This window comes from Centropristis striata, chromosome 21 (assembly GCF_030273125.1).
Source record: "Centropristis striata isolate RG_2023a ecotype Rhode Island chromosome 21, C.striata_1.0, whole genome shotgun sequence".
Taxonomy (NCBI): domain Eukaryota; kingdom Metazoa; phylum Chordata; class Actinopteri; order Perciformes; family Serranidae; genus Centropristis; species Centropristis striata.
Window position 1 is genome coordinate 8,050,963 of NC_081537.1, and position 23,439 is coordinate 8,074,401.

At 38.6% G+C, this 23,439-nt stretch overlaps 1 protein-coding gene across 1 annotated transcript in view; it reads left to right on the plus strand.

Moving 5' to 3' along the window:
* snx29 (sorting nexin 29) overlaps nt 1-23,439 on the plus strand; it is a 225,082-nt gene that overhangs the window by 195,048 nt on the left and 6,595 nt on the right. The window contains exon 20 of the mRNA XM_059324471.1: nt 13,271-13,410. Coding sequence (XP_059180454.1) covers nt 13,271-13,410 — 140 coding nt within the window. The remainder of the gene's footprint in view (nt 1-13,270; nt 13,411-23,439) is intronic.

Genomic DNA, 23,439 nt, shown 5'->3' on the forward strand with positions numbered 1-23,439 from the left:
GGTAAAGCATTATTTTTACTGTAAAAGTGTCATCTGGTTTATTATTTTTGGAAAAACGTGAAAACATTCCTTTATCTTGGCGTTGTTGACAATAAATTGTATTTTTGTACAATAATATATCTTTGATCATATAGAAAGTGTCACTCATGCATGCAAAATATTAAACAAAATATGTACATATTTTTTGTTAATTGTTCTTGGGGGCCCCCTAGTGGCCACGGGGCCCTAAGCAGTCGCTTAGTTTGCTTATGCCTTGGACCGGCTCTGCAGTACCCCACATATCTCTTATTAACTTCATTTTCTGGTCAGAAGAACAGTATCATGTGTTTGGAAATGGTGCGTTTCTTCCAATGGAAGAAATCACAGAGTTCAACGACCTGAATCATAAGATACAGTAGGAAGTAACATCTGCTGGATTTAATTAGCAACTCCAGACAGCAGTTTCACATCCAGACTGTGGAGGTCAGACAGAAGCACTACAGTAATGATATATTTTCCCATAACATATAACTAATTTTCCTACTAGTGCTTTGAAACTGAATAACTATCACAGCCACACAGACGATCTTTGTGTGTGAATGTGTTAACTTCATAAAAAACGAAGAAAGTATTAGCATCAACTTACTTTCTCATCTCAAAGTTGGTTCTTTAAAGCATTTTACGTGTAATTTTCAGAACTTTCAGAAACACCTTCATTTTCTCTGAACAGTGAAGCGAAAATAATGTGAAAACTTGTGATTGCATTTCGGAGAAGAGGAGCTTCATCATTGCATTTTTAATATGTACGACTCCAGGTTGAATCATGGTAAGTGGAGTTTGAAATTGTGTCGCTGACAGTTGAGAGACATCCACCTCATTTTTGGCTTCAGGATTAATGCAGGACTAAAACATGGAGCCAAATGCCATCTGTGTTGACATTTCAAATAAGACTGCACTCGGAATAAACAGGCTCAGTTAAGATTTCAACTGAGTTATTTTGAATTGTTTTATTCTTTCTGTACATTCAGTCTTTTAGGTGTATCTACAAATGATTACCTCCGCTATTATGTTATGTGTTCAGTTGGTCTGTTTGTCTGCAAGATTATAGAAAAAATATTTTTTATTTTATCAGAAACTGTGTGTAAGGGTTTAGTGTGTGTCCTAGGAAGAACCTCTTCAGGGTTCTTTAACCCTCTGAACCCAAATGTAATCAATAACCCTCGAGACATATGTTGGTAACACTTTACAATAACCATCATTTATAAATGGTAAACAGATAGTTTATTAATGTTTAATCATCATTTATAAACCGTTTATAGGCCATTTAGAATGGTAAATACATAATTTATGAATGTTTAACTAACTGAATCATCTATAAATGGCAAACAGATGGTATATTAATGTAAGTTTATAGTTACTTTACCATTAACAAACAATTGAATTATAATTAATAGTTTATTAATAGTTTTAGTTGCACTCATTATAACATCTTTAACACCATATTAAGTATGTTAATGATTTTGAAAGGATTCAAATTCCTTCAAGAAAAGCCGTTTGTAAATGGTTAATAATTGGTTTATAAACCATCTATAAACATTACTTAGTTGGTTATTGTAAAGTGTTACCCATATGTTTTATTTAAAAGACTGCCAAAAATGCACTATTTATCGTAAAAAGAAACTGTAATAACATTATAGTTGAAATTTGAACTTTTTTTTTTCAACAGTCCTTAAATGGATCATAGGTTTCAAAAAGTTTCCATGAGGAAAAAGTACCGAAAACGAAGCTTGTGATTTTTCCGTCAAAATTACTTTTATTCTGACAAATATTAACTGAAAATCTGTTTACACTGAGCAGAGAGCAGAGCATATGAGAGGTTGCAAGTAGGGGCTGTAAAAATGCAAATTGTTCAGTATGTATAATATGTGGAGGCCCATTTTTTTTGCAAATATTCACAACACTTGTGGGCACTTGGAAAAGTGTTTAAAATTAAAAAAATAATAATTTATCAAAGAAATTCAACTTGTGTTTTTTCTTTTTTCATGATTTATGTCATAACTGTTTAATATTGCACAAAACACATTTTTGAGTTGTTTACACTTCTAGCCATGATTGTGCTGATTCCATAGAGCTGCAGGACTTTTATATTGCAGTGAAATACATGGTAATGAGTAAAATGTAAAAAGAGCAAAAAGTGCCCCGAAACAGCTTGGGGTTAACCATAAAACACCAACTTTATGCATTATAGTAGCACAACTGTCAGGACTGAGACAGATGGCCTTTAGATCACGATGTTGGGCTCAGCGGGCGATGGATGATGGCATCGTCTAGTGCAGGGGTGGGCAATTAATTTTCCCAAGGGGCCACATGACCAATACCACGAAGGTTGCAGGGTCCGGACCAAAACTCGGAACTAAATTCTGCTCAATATTAATGTAATCGCTTTATAAAATATAGTAAATTATCTGGTTTTGAGCTGCTACTGATAGGAACACATGTTATGATGAGACTGTTAATGTGGAGTAAATCAAGTATAGCAGTAAAAAGTAGTAAATACTCCAATCACTTTTCCATTTATTTTAAACACAACTGTAAATGACCTTTAGCAAGGTTCCTATTTATGTTTTTGTATTATATAGCTTGTTTTTTCATGTTTGTACATTTTCAAGGTGTTTTACAATGTTGTGATGCTTTTATTTTGAAAAGGTGTCGTCCAGTGTAAAACGGGTGCTTTAGTTTTGAAAGGTAGTGACAGGAAATAACCGGTAGAACGGTTAAATGAAAAAGCGAACGGTAAATAATAACGAGTGCGTCGTAATTCATATAAAGTTGTTCTGTCATATTAGTGGCTATATTTGTTGTCTTAACTATAGTAAAAGTGCTTGTTAGCTCTAGTGCTAATGATACTGTTTGCTATTTTTTTCAAAATAAAAGCACTGCGGTTATATTGATTTCTAATTTCTTGGTAACCTCACGCGGGCCGGACAAGGACAGCCAACGGGCCGAATGTGGCCCGCGGGCCGCCCAATGCCCAGGTCTGGTCTAGTGCCATTATGAAATTTCTTCCCCGACCAACTGCAGCTATCTACTCTGATTCCATACCATTCCCCCATTACATTGCCTACAGTTGTATATGTTGAAGACATACACACACCTAAAAGATTCTTTCATCTGAGCCCTTGTGTCCTCAGAAGCCTTCATTAACATTGCTGAGCTGCTGTGGTGCTTGTAAACAGCACACCTTCAGCTATCTCTACAAAAGTAGCAATGGTGTAATTACAGTTTAGGGATTCATTTCATCTAGAAATTGGCTCATGTCACAACAGCCAGTGGCGGAGTTGACCCCTGACAGTGGCAGCCGTGGCCCCGCGAGGCCTCTCTGCACCGAGACATTGCCTTTTTTGACTCATTTGTGCATCTGCATCTCTCAGTCTTGCTAATGAGCTAATGAGACTCTTCCTCTCTGTGTCTCCAAGTGCTTTAGGCGAGACTGTCCAGCTGCGTGACCTAACAATAAGATGATGTTGCACACACACACACAGATGCACACACACTGGCTGTGACAGCTCTTAACCAGCTGATTTGTCAGGGGCCTGGCCAGGCATACAGGCTAAATGTTCCCGAGTCGTGCCTGTCATATCCCTCCTGATGCTAACGCTGACACAGAGAGGGGGCAGGGTGATTACATCAGAAACACGTTGTTGTCAGACCCCAGAGTCCAGCTGTCAGCTGTTCTCACTGGCCGCACCTCTTCCACATTTTATGACTTATGTCCAAAAGCGTTTGCGTTTCTTTTTTCTTTTTTTTTGTTCTCCACCCTCAATATCAATTTCTCTCATTTGCCCACTTGTATCACTGTCTCCCCTCCTGCTCACTCAAGTCACTCATCTGCCTCAGGCTTCAATACAAATCGCTTCATTTTTCACTTTTATCTCGCTCCCTTTTTTCTTTCAAGGCCGCAGATGGAGACGTTGTGGTTTTCTTTTCCCAGGAGCTACAGATTAAAAGAGAGACACAATGTAAAAGAATCTTTTAGGTGAATGCTGGTACAAACCACTCTCAAGCAGCACGTCCAGGTTCAGTGAGAACTCACAGAAGACTGTGCAGATTGTGTATTTTTAGTTATAATGTCTGCAATTGCAGACTAATTAGACATGTGGGACGTTACAAATCTCTAAGCTGTATCGTTGTGGTTTTCAGCAGGAACATGTGTCTGTGCTAGTGACCAGAAAGCTTTGTTTTGAAAAGTCTTTCTGTTTAGCTCTCAGTACTTTTGTAGATTCTGAGTCTATGTAATTTAAAGTTTAGTTTTACTCCTGGGTCCCTATCTGCAGTCCCAATGTTCCCTGCTGCTGCTTCACATTAAAATCCAATGGCAGCCAGTGATTGTGAAGCAGCTCTAGGAAATGTAATATGTTTATCATCAAGCTGCCAGAGCTTTGTCGGTGGTGATTTGGACATAGTTTGTGCTTACTGGTCAGTGGATCAGTTTTAAATATCGCAAGGAAGAACTAAATAAGCAGAAACGGCCACAGTGAGCTGTACGATGAAAAGCAAGAGACGCTGTTCTGCATTTTCCAATAAACCAAACAAACAAGTCATCAAGGTAAACAACTTCATGGAGTCACTGAATCTGACCATCATCGATTTTACTGTTCACGCCCACCCTAAACCCTGACTACAGTTCTAACTAAGATATTAAGAAACATCAAAACCAGCTCAGATTTCTAAAGAACCTTTGGTCCAAACAACTTCACACTCAAGACTGTGCCTCCTTGGGTCCTTAGCAATATACCTGCTGAGACATCTTGTTTCCATCAACAAATTTCGAAAAAGCGCATAAAAGTTTTTACGCTGGCTTGAGGTGTTTTTTGTCTTTTCAATAAATAGTTTATGCGCTGGGTGATGGAATCGCTTCCGAATAAATTCTTGCATAGCCAACATTTAACTCGCATGACTGATCAAATGTTTCCACTCTGCTGGAAAACCCAAAAGAACAATTACAAGTTCCCCAACTGAATCCAATTCCTGAAGACCTCTCTCTATTTTCTCTCGTTGGTGGCCAAATTTGTCCAATTAGTAACCTCTTTTTTCTTGTTTTTTCTCTCTTGTGCATAATCTCTACTGCTTCTACTGGTTACTGACGGATTAGCCTACAGCAAAACATTACACTGCCACCTTCTGACCAAAGCAAGTTTATGCAGCTTTGTTTATTTGCTCTAAACCAGCTGATGGAAACACACCAATTTGCATTTTCTTTAATGCAACATTTCAAAATTTCGCTTCAAATTTGGATTAACTTTAATGGAAACACAGCTACAGTTGCAGCCCCAACATCATTCCAAAAATGGTAAATGGTAAATGGACCTGCACTTATATAGCGATTTTCTAGTCGCTTTGCGACCACTCAAAGCGCTTTACACTACAGACTGCGCTCATTCACCCATTCACACACACATTCATACTGGTGGCAGAGGCTAAACGGTCCCACCTGCCACCATTGGGAATTCATTCACACACCGATGAACACAGCATCGGGAGCAATTTGGGGTTCAGTATCTTGCTCAAGGATACTTCGACATGTAGGCTGCGACGGTCAGGGATCGAACCACCAACCCTTCGGTTGGGGGCCAACCAACTCTACCAACTGAGCCACAGCCGCCCCATAAAAATGACATCGCTGATGCTTAAATGTTTGAATTTGAATTTGCTACAATGTAATATCTCCAGTCTCTCTTTCTTCATCTGTTCTTGAATGTACTGTAGTTAGCAACAGGGATCGAGCTGTACCCAGTTCAGTGGTATAACAGTTAATAGGGTCCTCTTCCCATTCACAGTGTGTGCATAATGCACTACTACTGTAACAAAAGTGTCCTGTAGATCAAAAAGGGCACACACTGACTGGAAACTGTGCTTACTTACTGAGCAATACACCTGCCAAGTGTGAAGTCAATTAGATGAACAGTGAAAAGAAAAGGACAAACAGACAGACTCTTTCTATTTGAGTTGGACATTTATTTTGTTTAATCTGTACACAAACTGAAGTGTTTGCCTGGCTTCGGCTCCCAGCCAATAAATAGTCGTTAGCCTTTGTTGACACTGGGGTTTCGAGATAGTTTCTCTCACCAAAAGGATCAGGCTTGTGTTACATACTGTGTGCCATTACCTCACCCATTTCACTGAAGTTGTATGAGTATGTGATCATTAGCCAATCATATGCTTAGCTTATTAACAGTAATATAATATTGAAGTCTACAGGATGACATTTACACAGGGGAGTAGATGAAGACAATCATTTAAATAATTCATTAATGCTTTGTTTGATACCAGATAGTTGTTTCGATTGGATTTATAGGGCTTTTGATGATTGGAATAACGCCAACATTGCATAAGACTACTGAAAGGTAATCATAGAAAAAAAAATGGCGCTAACACAACCCACGTTTGCCCTCGGCAGTCGCACCATCTGCACATACAAAGAGAGGAGCGCCAAGGCTGCCCTGATTAATTAATCACAAACTACAAAGTGAATTATTAACCAGTCTTAGTATGTTGTGTTCACATATTATGCAATATACATGTTACACGCTTTTAATTATGACAAAGAGACAATGTGGAGGACTTGTTTGAGCATTGTTGAATTGCCTGTGATGTTTAATGCATGGTATGGACCCGCGGTTTGGTGCATGTTTAAAGAACAGCGTGTTCAGCCTCGCTGTGGTCCAGTGTGGGCTGACTTGGTGGAAAGTGTTGACCTTGTTTTGTTGCCAGTGTGAACCAATGCTGTCCACTCTCATTTAATTCAAGTGTACTGCAGGTTCAGATCGGTACTCAAGCTGATGTTCCTGTGCAAAGTGGTGACCTGGGAGATCCTGGTTTTTATGCTTGTTTTTATTGCATATGCAGAAGCTTGGAAATGTTTTGTTTTGAGAAAATATACCAGACACCGAGGACCAGATTCACATACAGAAAATCCTTACACAAAATGTGTTCACAGTCTGCTCGGTTTAAGTGTTTTTATTGCCAAGACAGCAGCTTATTATGCAACCAGCAAATCTGGCCGGGGACTTCAATTACGTTGCATCCCTACATCCCCCCTGTGTCTCTCGCAGTGAAGAAACAAACCTAAAAACGCCACAACTGGAATTTATATCACAGTTATTCCAGAAGTTTTGGCCAAAAGCATTGATTTTCTGTTGGAAGAGAGAAAAAAAAGCGGTTGATACCATAGGGTGCAGTTACTTTTCACCTCTGAAAGTGTTTTTTGTTGCCAGGCAACATTTAGTTCTTCAGACACGCTATTTGGAGTTCTTTTTTTCCCTCCCCCAGAATTGAAAGGCGTAAAGCTGGCAGCAAATTCACTGAGCAGTTGTGGAGACCCTGATGCATGTGTGACTACTTTCTGCTTCTCTTCCATTGACTTCTCCCCTCTCCTGCTTATCTCTCCTCTCTGGGAAGTGACATTAAGCTGTGTGTGTGTGTGTGTGTGTGTGTGTGTGTGCGCGTGCGTGCGTGCGTGCATTTGTACATAGCATGCATCCAGTTTACCATTTCATGATCCCATATCACCCCGTGCACTGCTGATAACCATGCATATAAAAATGTCTCATCTTGAATCCATGACATATATGATATCTAAAAGTGAGGCCAGTAAGAATGGACACAGGAAAAAGTCCATAAACTATCTATACTACACTGCAAAGGCAACAACATTAAAGACCCCCTCCAATAAAAAACAGGTTTCTAATTTTGTTAACCTGTCCGTACCGTGTTTTTTATATGCTACAAGAAGTATTAGGAGTGAAATATGCAGTCAGTGCTATCGCAAAGCCTTTTCACAGGTGAAGTGCCGTGTACCAAAGACAGTCTCAAAAATACGGACCCAGACAGCCAGGGTTTCATACATCACATACTTAACCTATAAGAACCCAGACCCAGTTATCCTCAAAGGATTTGTTCTATAATAAAAAATAAATATATATATATAATAAAAAATACTACCCCTATCTGTGATGTGACAAATACGTTACAATGGGCGTTTATGGTATTTTTGTTTATGATATTTTTTATTTTAAAATAGAAAAAAAATAGACACATTTTCTGCTTAGACACAAACTTGCCTTTTTCTTTTGCATCTCCGTAACATATATCAAAATTGTGACTTTAATTTGTTCAAGAAATATGGTCAGAACAAGTTAAATGTAACACAGGACACCTTATTAATGGATTTGAATAGTTAAATGGGTTTAAACTTAGCCAAGTAACAAAAAAATAAGCTTTTTGAAATTAGCTACTTTTTCACATTTCTGTTTCCAGTCACACCCACATTTTGGAGAAGTAATTTCTTGTCACAGTCAGTTAAGTTAAGTTAAGGTGTTAAGGTGAAGCATAAAGCTGAATATGGGAGATTCTAGAAGATGTACAGTGTTTGTTACATGGGTGTCACCATGGGTTCTTATGGGTTAAAGAACCAATAGAGTCAACTTGTAGGGTGGGGCTCTCCATATTTTTAGCATAACAATATGGCAAAATAAGCTACGTAGGAGTAGGTGCGTATCTGCATTTTGCAAACTTAGTTTCACTTCATATGACAGCGTGAACACACTATAAAATCGTAGCAGATTTTAGAGCAGCAAGAGGGCCACAGGTTTGAATCTGAATGAATAGATGAATAAATACACTTACCATGTCACAGACTTTGGTGCACAATGGTTTACTCATCTGTATCTGACAAACCAATGTTTCCTTTGATGCGAGCCATCTTGCATTAGAGCCGTGTATACTGCTCTTTCACCGGTCAACCTAACAGAAGCAGCAGCGGTGGGTGGAACAGAGGCATGATCCAGAATTTCTCAGTGAGGGAGGAAAAGTAGATTTGCTTCCAATCCCTGAGTTGTTTGTCTTAAACTTTATGTGGGAAAACCTTGTTTTGAGTATATAGTAATAAACATGGAGTATTTTTCATAAAGGCCTACTTTAAATGTGTCTGAAGGATGACTTTAACTACAAAAACGTTGAAGAACAAAAGATTTTAAAGTTTTGTGATAAAACCTACAGGAAGACTACATAAAACCTTAAAGATATAGACAACTCTGCTTTTGTATAATCACAACAGAGTACGATGTGAAATTCAGTTATCTACCTGCCTATCCTTGTTTGTACATATATAGGCCTGTAAATGAAATGTATCTCTGTTTTGCTAGGTGTCTTTCTTTCCATCTTCTTATAATATTTGTAATAATATAAATATAATATGCATAGAATATATTAATGTATAGTGGAATAGATAGGATTTAAAGCTAAACCACACCATGTTGCATACATCTGCAAAAGCTAGAAAAGTAGCCGCTGAGATGTGCTAAGCTAGTCGCACTGAGACAGTTCAGCTGTTTTCTTCAGAGTTTTGATTGGACTGCACCATGCTGCTGCCTCATTTGAATAACAAAGAGAATGAACCAAAGTTTTAATTGATCAAAATGTTGTTGTTTTTTACAAATAAGGAAACATCAATAAGTAAGTTGTCGGTTTGCTAAGGCTAGCTGTAACTATCTCTCAAGCTAGCTTCCCTTTGATGTAGCTCTCTTGCTTTAGCCGTCTTGTTGACATTTGTTAGCTTTGTTTTGTAGCCAATGCAAATTAATTTCTACATTTCTGACGGCACAATTACTTCTTCTATTGAAAAGCAAATTTCAAGAGAACAGATTCATCGTCTCATGTCTTCCTTCATACTGTCCAAACAGGATGTGTTTGTTTGATTTATGTGGCTCCTTCAGGAGACGGAATTAGGCCTCGCTCACCTTCATGTTTTGTATGTGCTGGTACATGTCCTTTCCCATATGATGAATAATAATAGACTGATTTAGGCTTAATGTCACCGCAGTATACATCGGTGTGGAAAGGCAGAGAAGGAGAGAGCGGCGTTGAGTTAGCTTGATGTGAGCAGACAGATGTAAGAGGACAGAATCAGCCTTGTACCAGCATCAGTATGCCACAGTAGTTTTTGCTCTGCCCTCTCATTCCTCTCTGCAAACAAGAGACAGCACCTGGCCTCTTCAGCCCTCCTCTCTGTCTCCACAAGAGGATGAATCTGTCATGATGTCCATTAGTGTTATTACTGCTCTGACATCCATGAAAGCAGTCAGGGTGTCCCTTATTGTGTTGACATAGCATGAAACCCACGCTGGCACGCACAGCCTAATCTGACACATCAGATTTACCCAGTCCTACCGCGTCTGTTTCACCCTGCACGCACCAGAGTTTAGATATCCACTCCTACTCCCCCCGAAACTTACACACTTATCCACTACTCAGGGCGACAGTGTACCTCTTATCTACTCCCCCAATTTAAAAGTTCTCTCTGACCGCTGCACTGCATATCATCTGGCAACTTTTTGGTAGGTTCACAGTGGCAAAATGTGAATATACTGGTCCCATCGATATGCAGCCAAAGGCAGCTGTAAGTTCAATATGCATCCGTGCAGATATTGAAATTCTTCTCACGACCTTTTCCACCTGTTGTCATACATAGCTTTATTTGGATATGCAGTGATTCATATATAGTTAGTGACTCAGCACTAAGGTACACCGACATTAGGAAAAGGGTTGATGACTGTTTTTAATTTGTTTTTATGACGAATAAGTGCATGAACTTATGTGTGACGATAGTCGTGTTTCCATCAACTAGTTTCTGTTTGAATTAGAAAAGCTTGATGGGAACACTAAAATGCGATAAAACTTTTGAAAATGCACATAAGTTAAAGTTTTTACGCTCACTTGGGGTTTTTTTTCTTTATGGAAAAATAGTCATTGCTAATAATAATAATAAGTTCTGACTTAGCGGACATTTAACTCATGACTGATCAGCTGCTTCCACTCTGCCGGAAGAAGAAGGAGAAGAAGAAGTTTCCGCTGTCGGCATCTTCCTTCTTCCTCTCCTGTTGTTTTTTCTCTTTCGCTCGTAATCTCTACTTCTTCTACTATTTTCTCACAGATTAGCCTACAACAGTACATTACACTGCCATCTTCTGATCAAAGTACATCTATGCAGCTTTGTTTATTTGCTCTAATCTAATTGTTCGAAATGTCCCTCATGTGCATTTTCTTTAATGCAACTTTCGACTGGGATAACTTTAATGGAAATCTGTGATGTACATCTAGTGAAGTAGTAGTCTGCCTACAACTTTTTTTAAACAAACTAACCAGATTAGACCAAAACTATAAATCAAAATTCTTCTGGAATATGAAAAATATATAGAAATATATGTGATATATTGAAAAGGTTAAACCAACTATTTGAGTAAAAAATAGCTTTTTTAATGTTAGATTTTCTTCTTGATTGTAAGAAAATAAACACTGAAAAAGCCAATCTTCTAGCTGATGGTCTTGTTTGCTTTATGTAGGTCATGTAGAAGCATCTGTATTATAACCAGTTAAAACTCCTTATTGTTGCTTTAATTATGAAAGTCTTTGTAGTACAAGGGCTTCTTTTAAAGAAGGACCAAATATGTATTTTAAGACAATATAATTCAGTTCACTTGGGTGTTAGGATTTTAGATCAAAAGAGAAGCAGTAGTTTCAAAAACAGGGAAATGTTGGCCTCCTATAATGGCTGTTTGTTCCGCTCCCAAGCACCAGAGAGTAAAACCGAGCAGTGCCCAGGCTTTGTTCTGAGCCTTGCTGGACACCGATTAGCCATGCTAACAGCGGCCATGTGGCTCTGTGCCTGAGCCTCCAGAGTCGTCTGTGAGGGGAGTCTGAATGCTCATATGACCGGCCTAATTTTTCTTCAACATCAGCAAACAAACGATAAAATAAACACAAATATTGAGGTGTGTTAATGTTTTTGTATGGAGCATTGCTTGTCATGGGAGATATGGGACTAGGAGGCCTGGCTATTGGCAGCGTTATGGACAGTTTTATAGTGTACTTGGTTTTAATTGCAAACAAACTCAAAGGGAGAAATCACACAGGACACTTATACAAGATGTAGTGCTGGCAAAGCAACAAGAAATCATTCTTCAGTCACATGTAGAAAGCTACTGGATGCTGTAAAACTCCTTTTTTTTTTTTTTTTTTAGCACAACCTCACCTATATGACCTGATAATAAATGTTTTACTTTGACTTACCGGATCAACATTTTGAACCCAAAAGAGACAATAAATAATAACATAAAAACTGATTTGATGATGTGGTGATTGAACATTCTTTCTACACACAATCAAGCTCAATGAAGAATTTTAAATGTTGAAAATGTTAACACAGGTTGCAAATATAACATATAAAAGGTAAAATGAGGATACATTCTGGTCTATATGTTTATACTAAATATATTTGACCATATCTCCAGTTTTACTTGGCCTATCATCATTAAACTAAAACTGGCATGGAGTTTCAAGCCAGTACTTTAAAGGGAAGATGGCGGCAGGGCTGGCTGTTTCTTATTCACATCATGACATCATGAAGAAGTCGTGGACTCCGTGATAACACATGATAACACTGTACCTTCCTAAACATCACTAACGATAGCAATTAGGAAAACAATGAATTTGCGGGTAAGAAAACCAAAACAACAAGCTTAAACATTCTGTAACGCTCCACTGAGCTAATGGGAACTGCAGAATGAGTTAATAAGTCTTTGTATGGAAGAATTATCCTATCTTTATTCAAGAGCGTAGATTTTCAGTTTGAGAGCATAATTTGTCTTTCTCATGCTCAGATTTGTTCTCCTCATGCTCACATTTTGCGCTCGCACTCAGATTTCTGCTGCTTTCTTTCAAAATGTGTGCGTGCACTTAAAAATCACATGCTTGTGCTCACATTTCTTCTTCTTGGATACAAACATTTTGCTCGCACTCAATTTGAGCGCGCCTCCTGTGCGCGCTCAAATATAAAGTCTACGCACTCAGAATTTACCATATTAGCCAGCCAAGAAGAAGAAATGTGAGCACGAGCATGTGATTTTTGTGCACGCACACATTTTGAAAGAAAGCAGCAGAAATCTGAGTGCGAGCGCAAAATGTGAGCATGAGGAGAACAAATCTGAGCATGTGAAAGACAAATTATGCTCTCAAACTGAAAATCTACGCTCTTGAATAAAGATAGGATAATTCTTCCATATCTTTGCAGGTTTATCACAACAAGCGTCCCCTTTAATAAATCCCTTTAATGTATTATTATTGTGACAAAAAATCTCATATCGCAGCTTTAATCTCAGCTCTTCCAAGCACCATTTTTATCTCTAACTAATGTTTTTTTCTCTCTGTCTCTCTCTCTTTCTCTCTCTGTCTACAGGATGCCAAGTTTGTGGAGGAGAGGAGGAAACAGCTGCAGGGCTACCTTCGCATGGTGATGAACAAACTGATCCAGACGCTGCCGGAGTTCACAGCCCGCCCCACCAAAGAGACCCTGCTGTCTCTGCTGCCTTTCTGTCTGTAAGTGGACACACACAGGCATGCTCGATAAAGGTTCTAAGCCCTCATGTGTGCATGCGTAGATGTGCGTGTGGGGGGTGAGGGAGATTCAGGAGAAGGATGCCAGCACGTGTGTGCAGGTGTGAAGCACCTGTCTGTGAAAAACTCCTGCAGTGTTACAGACATGTGAGTGGAGGAATCCAAACAGTAACAGTCAGGATGAGATGCTGTTTTTTAGTTGTTTTTGTCCACAGAAAACTTAAATGTCTGTTGAATCCATATTATTTACTGCTAGAACAAATGTAGAGCCAAAAAAAAAACATCACTTTTTGGCAATCGTTTGTATGTATTATACCAATTTAATCTACAAGATTTTCTGAAGGAATTAGCTGCCACGGCTGTTGTAGTAGCAGTTGTTACAGGATACAAACAGGAAGGATTAATGTCACTGACAATGCCAAATCCCTTGTAAACAAAGTTGATCATTTCCCTGCGTTTTACACTCATAGTTCACACATACACATATATGTTCTCTCACACACACGCAGACAAGCAAGTGTGAGAGTGCATGATGCCTCTGTGAGCCACCTACCTACCAGGCTCCGTCTGAAAATGAGATGTTCCAGTCATTTCCTGTCAATATTCACATCAGTTTCCACTTGCTGGGATCAGTCAGCTGGCGTACCCCGTCACTGGATGTCATTTCCTCTCGGGAGACATCTGAGTCATCAGAGTGGGGCAACAACAACAACAACATGGTTGACTTTGATGTTGGCTTTTTACTTTGTGGCCTTGTTAAAGGTACAATGTGTAACTTTTACTCATTCAAATGTATTAAAATAAGTTTGTATCATTATATTATCCCAAATGTTAAAAACAAATTTTCAAACCTAGAGAAACCGTCATTTTAATCAAGTTAACATTATGTTTCATTTGGTCACCTGTCAATGGCTTCATTGTGTATTCATCAGTGTTGTGTTGGCTGCCAGAAGCTGCTATAAATGAACGTTTTTTCCCATTTTAAGCCAAGTTTTTAAATAAATCATGGTCATTTTTACAGTAGATATTGACAGAATAAAGGATTTTAGGCATCAGACTTCTGGATCTTAAGTTAACCCATTAAGTCTAAGGTGCCTCACAAAAACAACCTCCCAAGTGCACAGAATGTCAACGTTTCTTAAATAATTTATTACTCAGCCTTTGTAAAGGCAGATTGAGACGAGTTGAAATAAAAAACATTTAAGGCTTAAACCCTTGGCTTGTTACAAAAAGTAAATCTATAATCAACATTGTAAAATTACTGACAAATGTGTTACACCGTGTGGCACAGAAAGAAAAAGGTGGCAGCCATATTTTCAGTACAACAAACTGCCAGTTTGTTTATAGTCTAGGTGTAGTGTTTTGGATGATCTTGTCAATTCTTCCATGGTGAGGTGCGGAATAATTTTTTCTCAGTTTGCATTGTATTTAGACGTTGAATCCAATCTAAATGGGTTAAAGGAGCAACAAGCTGAACAAACGTTAATGGGAACTCATCTTGCATCTCCTCCAGGATGTCCTTTGCCTACCGAGCACCATTAAAAAAACTTTTTTTTTTTAAACTGGAAACTGCTTTATTTTGTGTTTTATCCATTTTGGTCACCCGGTCTGTTTGTTCTGGGACGGAGGAGACCTCTATGGATAATTTGGTAAAAACCTCCTGAATATTTTGGTAATCTGTTATCAGAGAAACGTTGAGCAAGCGTTAGCAGCAGACTGTATCCAATAAACACCTTTTAATCATGAGTGTGTTTGTTTTGGAGAACAGGAGAACAAATTTGGAAATTTCCCAGTAAAAACCTCCTTAACGATGAACACTGAAGGAATCCTAAGCAAGAGAAGCTGATTGCAATAACGGCAACAACTCCAAGATCCCACGCTACTTCACAATTTCTATAAACTCCGTCCACCTCTGTCATTTAGTTCTTCTGATTCAGACTCTGGTTCAGTTTATTTGTGGCATTAAAACAAAGCAGACCAACCACCTCACTTTGTGATCATAGATATTTGATTTGATAATGGATTCGAAGGATAAGCTACTTAATCCATCTTGTTATTGTGAGAACTGTCCAGGAAGCGATCTCCTCAGACCACAGAATAATCCAAGATCATTGAGTAACCATGGTAACACATATGCACATTATTTCCACACGTTTTCCCAGATACATCAGAAGGAACAGAAGTTAGGAGATGATGCTGCTCTTTTGTTCTACCATCTCCTTTATTTCATTACTTCTTCAGCTTATTTCTGTCTGTTCTACATTATTTAAAACAAACTGAATGAGGTCCAGTTGATGTCATCACTAAAATGCTCTCTCTTGTTTCTTTCATAAGTTAATGAGAGACGATCAATACATTTCATTAGAGTGCAGCATGGCCTGCTGTGTCGGGAGAAGCAAAAGTAACAATACCAAAGTGGAGAGATGCTCTGTTAAAAATAGTTTGCATCAAAATATAGTGAAATTATCAAAAGTAAAAGTACTTTCAGAATCATATATATTACTATGGACATGTTATTGTGTGGGATTTTAATCCAGCAGCTGGTAAAGGTATAACTACATCATACAATGTTGGGTATCTTAATCTATAATATTATGTCACATTATATTAGTTGATTATATTTTGTTAATAACTTTAATCTGTTAAGTAACGACTAACAATAAAGGGCCAGTGTGTAGGATTCAGGTGGATCTACACCTCAATTCCAAAGAAGTTGGGATGTTATCTAAAACGTCAATAAAACAGAATAATATAATTTGCTAATCATTTGTGACTTCTTTCTCAATTTGAGGCATCCTGATTTTATCTACGTTTTACACAGGATCCCAACTATTTTTGGCCGAGAATTTTTGGCATTCATCAATCAATTATGATTTTATTTGTCGATAATCACCTGAAAGTTTGCTAGCTTAGAATAAGATGAGATAAGATCGCCTTTATTGTCATTGTACAACACCTAAACAACGAAATTAGGAGTGCCACAACTGAAGGTGAATGAGCACATCAGGTCAGCTGGTCCTCGCCCAAGGAGTGCGTTGCACCGCCATGTTTCTACAGAAAACCCGGACAGACCAGGACAAGGGGCTTTAGTGTTTTTCTGTTACCTGAAGGCCACTGTAGGTTCTACTCCATGCTTGGAAAGGGAGGGAATAGGGAGGAGTTTAAAGTTTGTTGCAATTTGCAACCTCACCGCTAGCAACCAGTCGTACACTCTAACCATACTAACCCATAGACAGTGGTAGAATGTAATTTAAAGTACCGTATTTTCCGCACCATAAGGCGCACCGGAGTATAAGGCTCAGCAGCTAAATTGAATGATGTGTACATATATAAGCCGCACTGGACTATAAGCCGCAGGTGTTTTAATGTTTAATTACCATATGTAAGGGTTCGTTCACAGAGGGGATTGTCGGGAAAGAGATGGCTGCTTGAGGAAGCTTCTTTTACAGCCAGATTGACTGTCTTTAACTTAAAAGCTGCATCATATGCATTTCTACGTTTGTTTTCCATAATGAGGGTTTGTGCATGAAAACTTCCTTTGCACAAACTATCTCGCTCTCGTAATGTCTTTCTGTCTCTCGTTCTGTCTCTTGTACCACTTCCGGTTTCACTTTTACTTTTCACTCTTTTCCGGCGCCCTGCCAGATTGGCTCGGGGTCCTTCGTCTGCCGCTGATTACGTCACACAAAACGCTACGGCACGGCGACTCCGACAAACTAAGTAGCTTTCGTCACAAATACACACAGACAATTGAAAAATAGCTTAAAAGTATATGAAGGACCCCGAGCCGATCTGGTACGTACACCTGCCTCCAGCTTCTCCTGCTGGAGCCCGCCGCTCCTCGCGGACCGGTCATAGAGCCCATAGAGTTAAAGTTGGTGGACTGTAACCTGTAAAATCCATAGATTTAGGAGGTAACCTAGTGGCCGTTAGCTGTAAAAATCCATAGATTAGCCGCACCGTTATATGAGCCGCAGAATCAAAAAATGGGGGAAAAGGTGCGGCTTATAGTGCGAAAATTACCGTATGTAAAGTACATTCACTTAAGTACTGTACTTAAGTTCAATTTTGAGGGACTTGTACTTTACTTGAGTATTTCCATTTTATGTAACTTTATACTTCTTCTTCAATACATTTTAGAGGCAAATATTGGACTTTTTACTGCACTACATTTAGCTGACAGCTTTAGTTTCTTTTCAGGTTGAGATTTAACATGAAACATGATCAATTTAAAGTGATTAGACATGTTTGTAAATTAAACCACATACCAGTATATTGAATAGTTAACAATGATTCCTATCTTTACAAAATTAGAAATGCTACTTACATAAATCATACTTTTGTACCTTACTTAAGTACGTTTTGAATGCATGACTCTTAATTGTAGTGGAGGAATTTTGCAGTGTGGTATTAGTACTTTTACTTAAGTATGCAGTAGCATACAGTGGAATTGCTTCAGTAAAGTACAAGTACTTCAAAGATTAACTTCCACACAGTAGTAAGTAAATGTACTTATATCACGTCACTCAAATTTGATTATCGGGACTTTGATTTCGATTTGATTTTGATTTGATTGAGAATTTATTTGAACACAAAATAAAAGATGAACATTTAAAAACAAACGAACAACAATAAATACAAGACAACAACACAATGAAACGACAACAAGACTCAACACTTATTTGTGTTCAAAAGGAGTGGGAAGAAGCCAAAGCTTATTAAATCCCACCCCTTCTCCCTATGTTAATTTACTATATTCAGTTATATAACAATAATATTTATATATATGGATGTATAACACATAGTAATGTAGTTTATAAACTCATTATTACCATTATTAACACACATAACTTGTTATTAACTTGCAAACACATAAGTACACATACACCCATGTAGCCATAATGAGACAACTATGAACAAACAAACAACAATAACACACAAAAAGAAAAAATAGTAACACATTTAAAAAATAAAACGTCAACAATAACCACCTACTGTCATTTTACACACCCGTTTTCATCCCTTCCAAGATTAGTAAGCTAAATGTATGGTCAGAAGCAGGCTGATTAGGCCTTGTTCAAGGGGCACCACACAGGCAAGTAGCATCATTACGGTCATCTAAAAAAAAAATGTTTATTCCAAAATTGGCATAATAAAAGATACATACAAATCGAGTCTCCAAAGGCAGTAGTCTAGCAGCAGAGTAGAACACAAACCTCCAAAGCACACACTGCTCATTATTTAGTCTGCCCTGAGAGGCTTAATAATCCTATCTCTCCTTCTCATATCTCCGTGCTGAAATAGAAACCTTTCTATTCCACATCTTTGAATGGCATGAAATATTACAGTGTCAGGCCACATCACATTACTTTCTTCTCTTCTTCCAAAACTGAAATATTGTTATTCAGAGTTTAGTACGTCTTCATGTATATCTGCTCTTATCCAGCTACTGCATGTTTGTGATTGTGAATGCCTGCTTATGTACCAATTAATCCGGATTTTTATTCCAGCAGGATTTTTGCTTTAATTTATCATTATGAAGTACATGCTGATTGCACAATGTAACGATTATAGAATGATGACACAATGATGACAAACTTAACCCACGCCACTTACTCTTGGTATGTTTTTTGACTTAGCGTCTGCTAAATGACATTGTAGAATTGTAGAAAAATTGTCGATTGGATGTCTCTCCTCTTCTGTACACTGATGAGAAACCCCTTTATTGTCACTATATGTAGGAAAGCCATACATCTTATAAAACAGGTAATTTTATACTATATAATTAAAAATGGCCTCCCCACAATAAAATGGCTAATATGGAGACTAACATCATCACACAAATAAAAGTCGGCTCAGCAACACATTACGCTCCCATCTGCTGACCAAAGTAAGTTTATGCAGCTTAGTTCATTTGCTCTAGACCATGCAGTTGATGGAAACGTCCCTAATTCACATTTTATTTAATGCAATATTTTAAAATGTTGCTTCAAAATTCGATTGGGCTTTAATGGAAACACGGCTACTGTGTGACTAAGAACTCACCTCAGGAATGATTAGCATTAAAAACAGCACAGCAGTGCATCATGTTAACATGTTTGCACAACAATATCCTGAGCATCATATAAATGAACGTTGAGTTGCTGGTTGAAGACTTTTAGTTGTATATGCAGGTCCGTCCCGTCCTGCTGTTATCTGTGCTGACACTGGGATTCTCACTGCCATGACTTCATGGAATTACAGCCGACATTGAGTCAACACAGATCAGCATACAATAATATTCCTGGCTCACATGTCTTTAAAGGCATCTCTAATTTCTGGCCAAGGTTGCTCTGAAACCTGCCAGTGTTGTAATGATGTTTAATGATTTAACATGATGTTTCTGTCTAATCTGGGCTCCATAACTGCCTGTTCACTTGGCATGATCAAACCTACTCTGGTCTAACATCTTCAGTGAGGGATGAAAGCCTTATTAGTCTGGTCATTAACTTGATGAGGGGGGCGGGAAGGAACGTGGCGAGGATGCAGAGGTAAGCGAGAATACTGTTTGGCCCTAAATAGAAACCATACATTGCTGGGTTATATAAACATGTGTCTGATCCACATTATGTAAACATCATATACTGTAAATTCTCAAATTGGGTCAAAGAATCAATAAATCGCTGATACAGGCGTTGTAAATACATGGACCATTCAGCAGAATTTTCATCCCCACAGCAGTTATTCCACTGTATAGATGGATGATAACTCCTGATCAACAGTTACCACATGGAAATGGTGGACATCATGTGGAAGTTGGGAATAAGAAGGTCAATTTGTGATATGAGCAAGGTTCTAAATTAACACCCGCCAACCCGCCAAATGCGGATTAAAAATAATTTTGGCGGGTGTTAATAAAAACTTACTAGCCAGTTTGGCCGGTGATGCATGAGGCAATCATGTCGGTCAGAGCCGCTCTCCTGCTTTTGGTCATTTGTGGCAGTAGGCCTATTTACTACATTTCCCATGAACACTGCTGTGATGCTACGTGATGATGATTCAGACACCCACTGGCTTGACGCTATTTGATGCTACAGCAGTCCAAAAAACAAGAGGGAGCTAGCGAAAGCAAGTGAAAAAGTTAAACTAAATGCAGCGGTGGTTAGGACAGATATCTGGGGGCGAGAAGAGGAAGAAGGCAGGGGATGACAATGTCGACGGAGCGTGCAAAACGAAGAAAAGAAAGCTTAACGCCAAATGGCTGACCGGTCGTGAATGGCTTGTGTTCGATCACGATATATCATATGAGTATATGAAGGCCCTTCCCAAGCTCAGTTATGTCTCATAAGTTGTTACAATCTTTAGTTAATACCATTTGTTACACGGATTTGATGCTAAATGTCATCAATTTTTTTGACCCAATTATTCATAAAAATGGTCCAAAAAAACCTTCAAATACCACATTAAGACACCAAGACCCTGAGGAACACCACAGAAAGAAATAGAAACTCCATTCAATCTGCTTAGTCCTTAAGAATCTTTAAGAAGAGACTGTAGACCCAACTCTTTGCTAAACACCTTCACTCTTGATCCACACAGATGACTACAATACGTATCACACTGACCGCTCGCGCGACCTAAAAGCACTTATGTCCTAATGGACTCAAACTTAACCCACGCCACTTACTCTTGGTATGTTTTTTGACTTAGCGTCTGCTAAATGACATTGTAGAATTGTAGAAAAATTGTCGATTGGATGTCTCTCCTTTTCTGTACACTGATGAGAAACCCCTTTATTGTCACTATATGTAGGAAAGCCATACATCTTATAAAACAGGTAATTTTATACTATATAATTAAAAATGGCCTCCCCACAATAAAATGGCTAATATGGAGACTAACATCATCACACAAATAAAAGTCGGCTCATTGAATCCCCAAGAGTGTCAGCTTTTACACCCAATTCATGCCAAATTTATGCAATTACAATACATTACATTACATGTCATTTAGCTGACGCTTTTGTCCAAAGCGACTTACAATAAGTGCATTCAACCTGAAGGTACTAGACATAGACCACAGGAATCAAGTAAGTACATAACTTTAAGAGCTAACTGTCATTGCTACAGGAGTGCTATATGTTAAAGAAGAAAAGAATAGAAAAGAAGAAGAAGAAGAAGAGCAATTTTTTTTTTTTTTTTTTTTTTTTTTTTAAGTATATATATCTGTTAGGTGACCATGGCTTAACCGAGGTATTGTTGGAAGAGATAGGTCTTCAGCCTGCGGCGGAAGATGTACAGGCTGTCTGAGGTCCTGATGTTGGTGGGGAGCTCGTTCCACCATTTGGGAGCCAAGATAGAGAAAAGTCTGGAGGTGGTTTTGAGGCGAGTTGACCCACGGAGGGTGGGAGTCGCCAGCTGTTTGGCTGATGCAGAGCGGAGAGGACGGGCAGGGGTGTAAAGTTTGACAAGGTCCTGGATGTAAGTAGGACCTGAACCATTAGCAGCAGAGTACGCCAGAGCTAGAGTCTTGAAGCGTATCCGAGCAGCCACAGGTAGCCAGTGGAGGGAGCGGAGGAGGGGTGCTACAATAATGTAGGGAGGCCAGTAGACAGAATTATTTAAATACAATAGGCGAAAATAACCTTACAGCATGAGAAAAACTTCGTTTTGCCTGAAACTGCCCTGGATCAGCATAAAGTGGGCATGTCTAGGCATAGATCTAATTTTAATTCAGATATCTTGAAGTAATGAGACACCTTTGAGAATGGCCATTTCAGTTTTTCCCTTTCTACAATTCTTACTTTGGAGCGTTATTTCAGAGTCAGTGGGCTAAATGCTTCTTCAGATTGTTCACTTTTGCTATGAACATCATACTACTGAATTTACCCTCTGGGATAAATAAAGTAATTTTGACTTTTTGATTTTGATATAAAGAACAGTACCCTCAAACTAGCGTTATTTCTTAGATTCCTAATAATTATACTTTCAACATTATCTGTTCTGTTATCCTCTGGACCTCCATGTTGCCACCAAATTGTATTTCTTTGTAACACAGTGGCAAAGCCTCCATTAGGGTGGAGAGACTCAATCGTGAGATAACAGATGTTCTAGTACATTGAGAAAATTTGAAGCCAGTGGAGAGAGGAGGCAGTTTAGTGAGAATGATGAAGGGAAGGGGACCGCGGAGCATGGAAGGAAAAAAATCTGTCTGAGGGGAGACAGAGGAAGGAGAGAAACGAGGAGAAGACAGATTGGGGTTTAGCACTTCAGATCTCCCGCTGAAGGACTTGGCACTCAAAGTCCAGATGGATCTCAAAACCCCTTAACGATGCTGCAATGACCTAAAAGCCTTATCATGTTATTCTCAGTGACAATATCCCTGTTACAAACTTTCCTTTAAACATCAGCTTGAAGTTGAGTCATTTAAAAACCACGTTACATGCCAATTATCTGGTTAGATTTCGTAATTTGCTACTCAGACTGATGGGAGCTGACAGAAAACGTACGCGGAAGTGTTCCCACTGCTTTGATTGAACTTAGCAGGAGTTTGACAAAGGCAGTAGCGCCAGACATCGCTGTTTCATCACGCTGATCTTTTAAACCAGACGTTGCTATTTGATCGCACTGATCTTTCACAGAGGAGATAAAAAGAGGTGACATCTTGTGTTTTCAGAGGATCAAATAACTGCTCCCAGGGGAAATAGTGATACCTGCTGTAGGGGAAAGAGTGTATAGTGCCTTTTCACTTACACGATTAAATTAACACATGACTTTGATTCCATTATTCTAGCTTCATCCAGTCAGAATAAATGTGTCCAGTATAAACTTAAAAACTTTCCAGTTAGCCTCAGTTGCACTGTGTTTAGAGCTCATTAGTAAATGTTACCATGCAAACATAATAAAATAAACATAGTAAACAGTACAATCGCTAACAGCCTTTTAGCATGTTGCAGTTAGCATTTAGCTCAAAGCACCACTTTGAGCTAAATGCTAAATCACAGAGCTAATTGCATGATCTTAGAATGAGTAA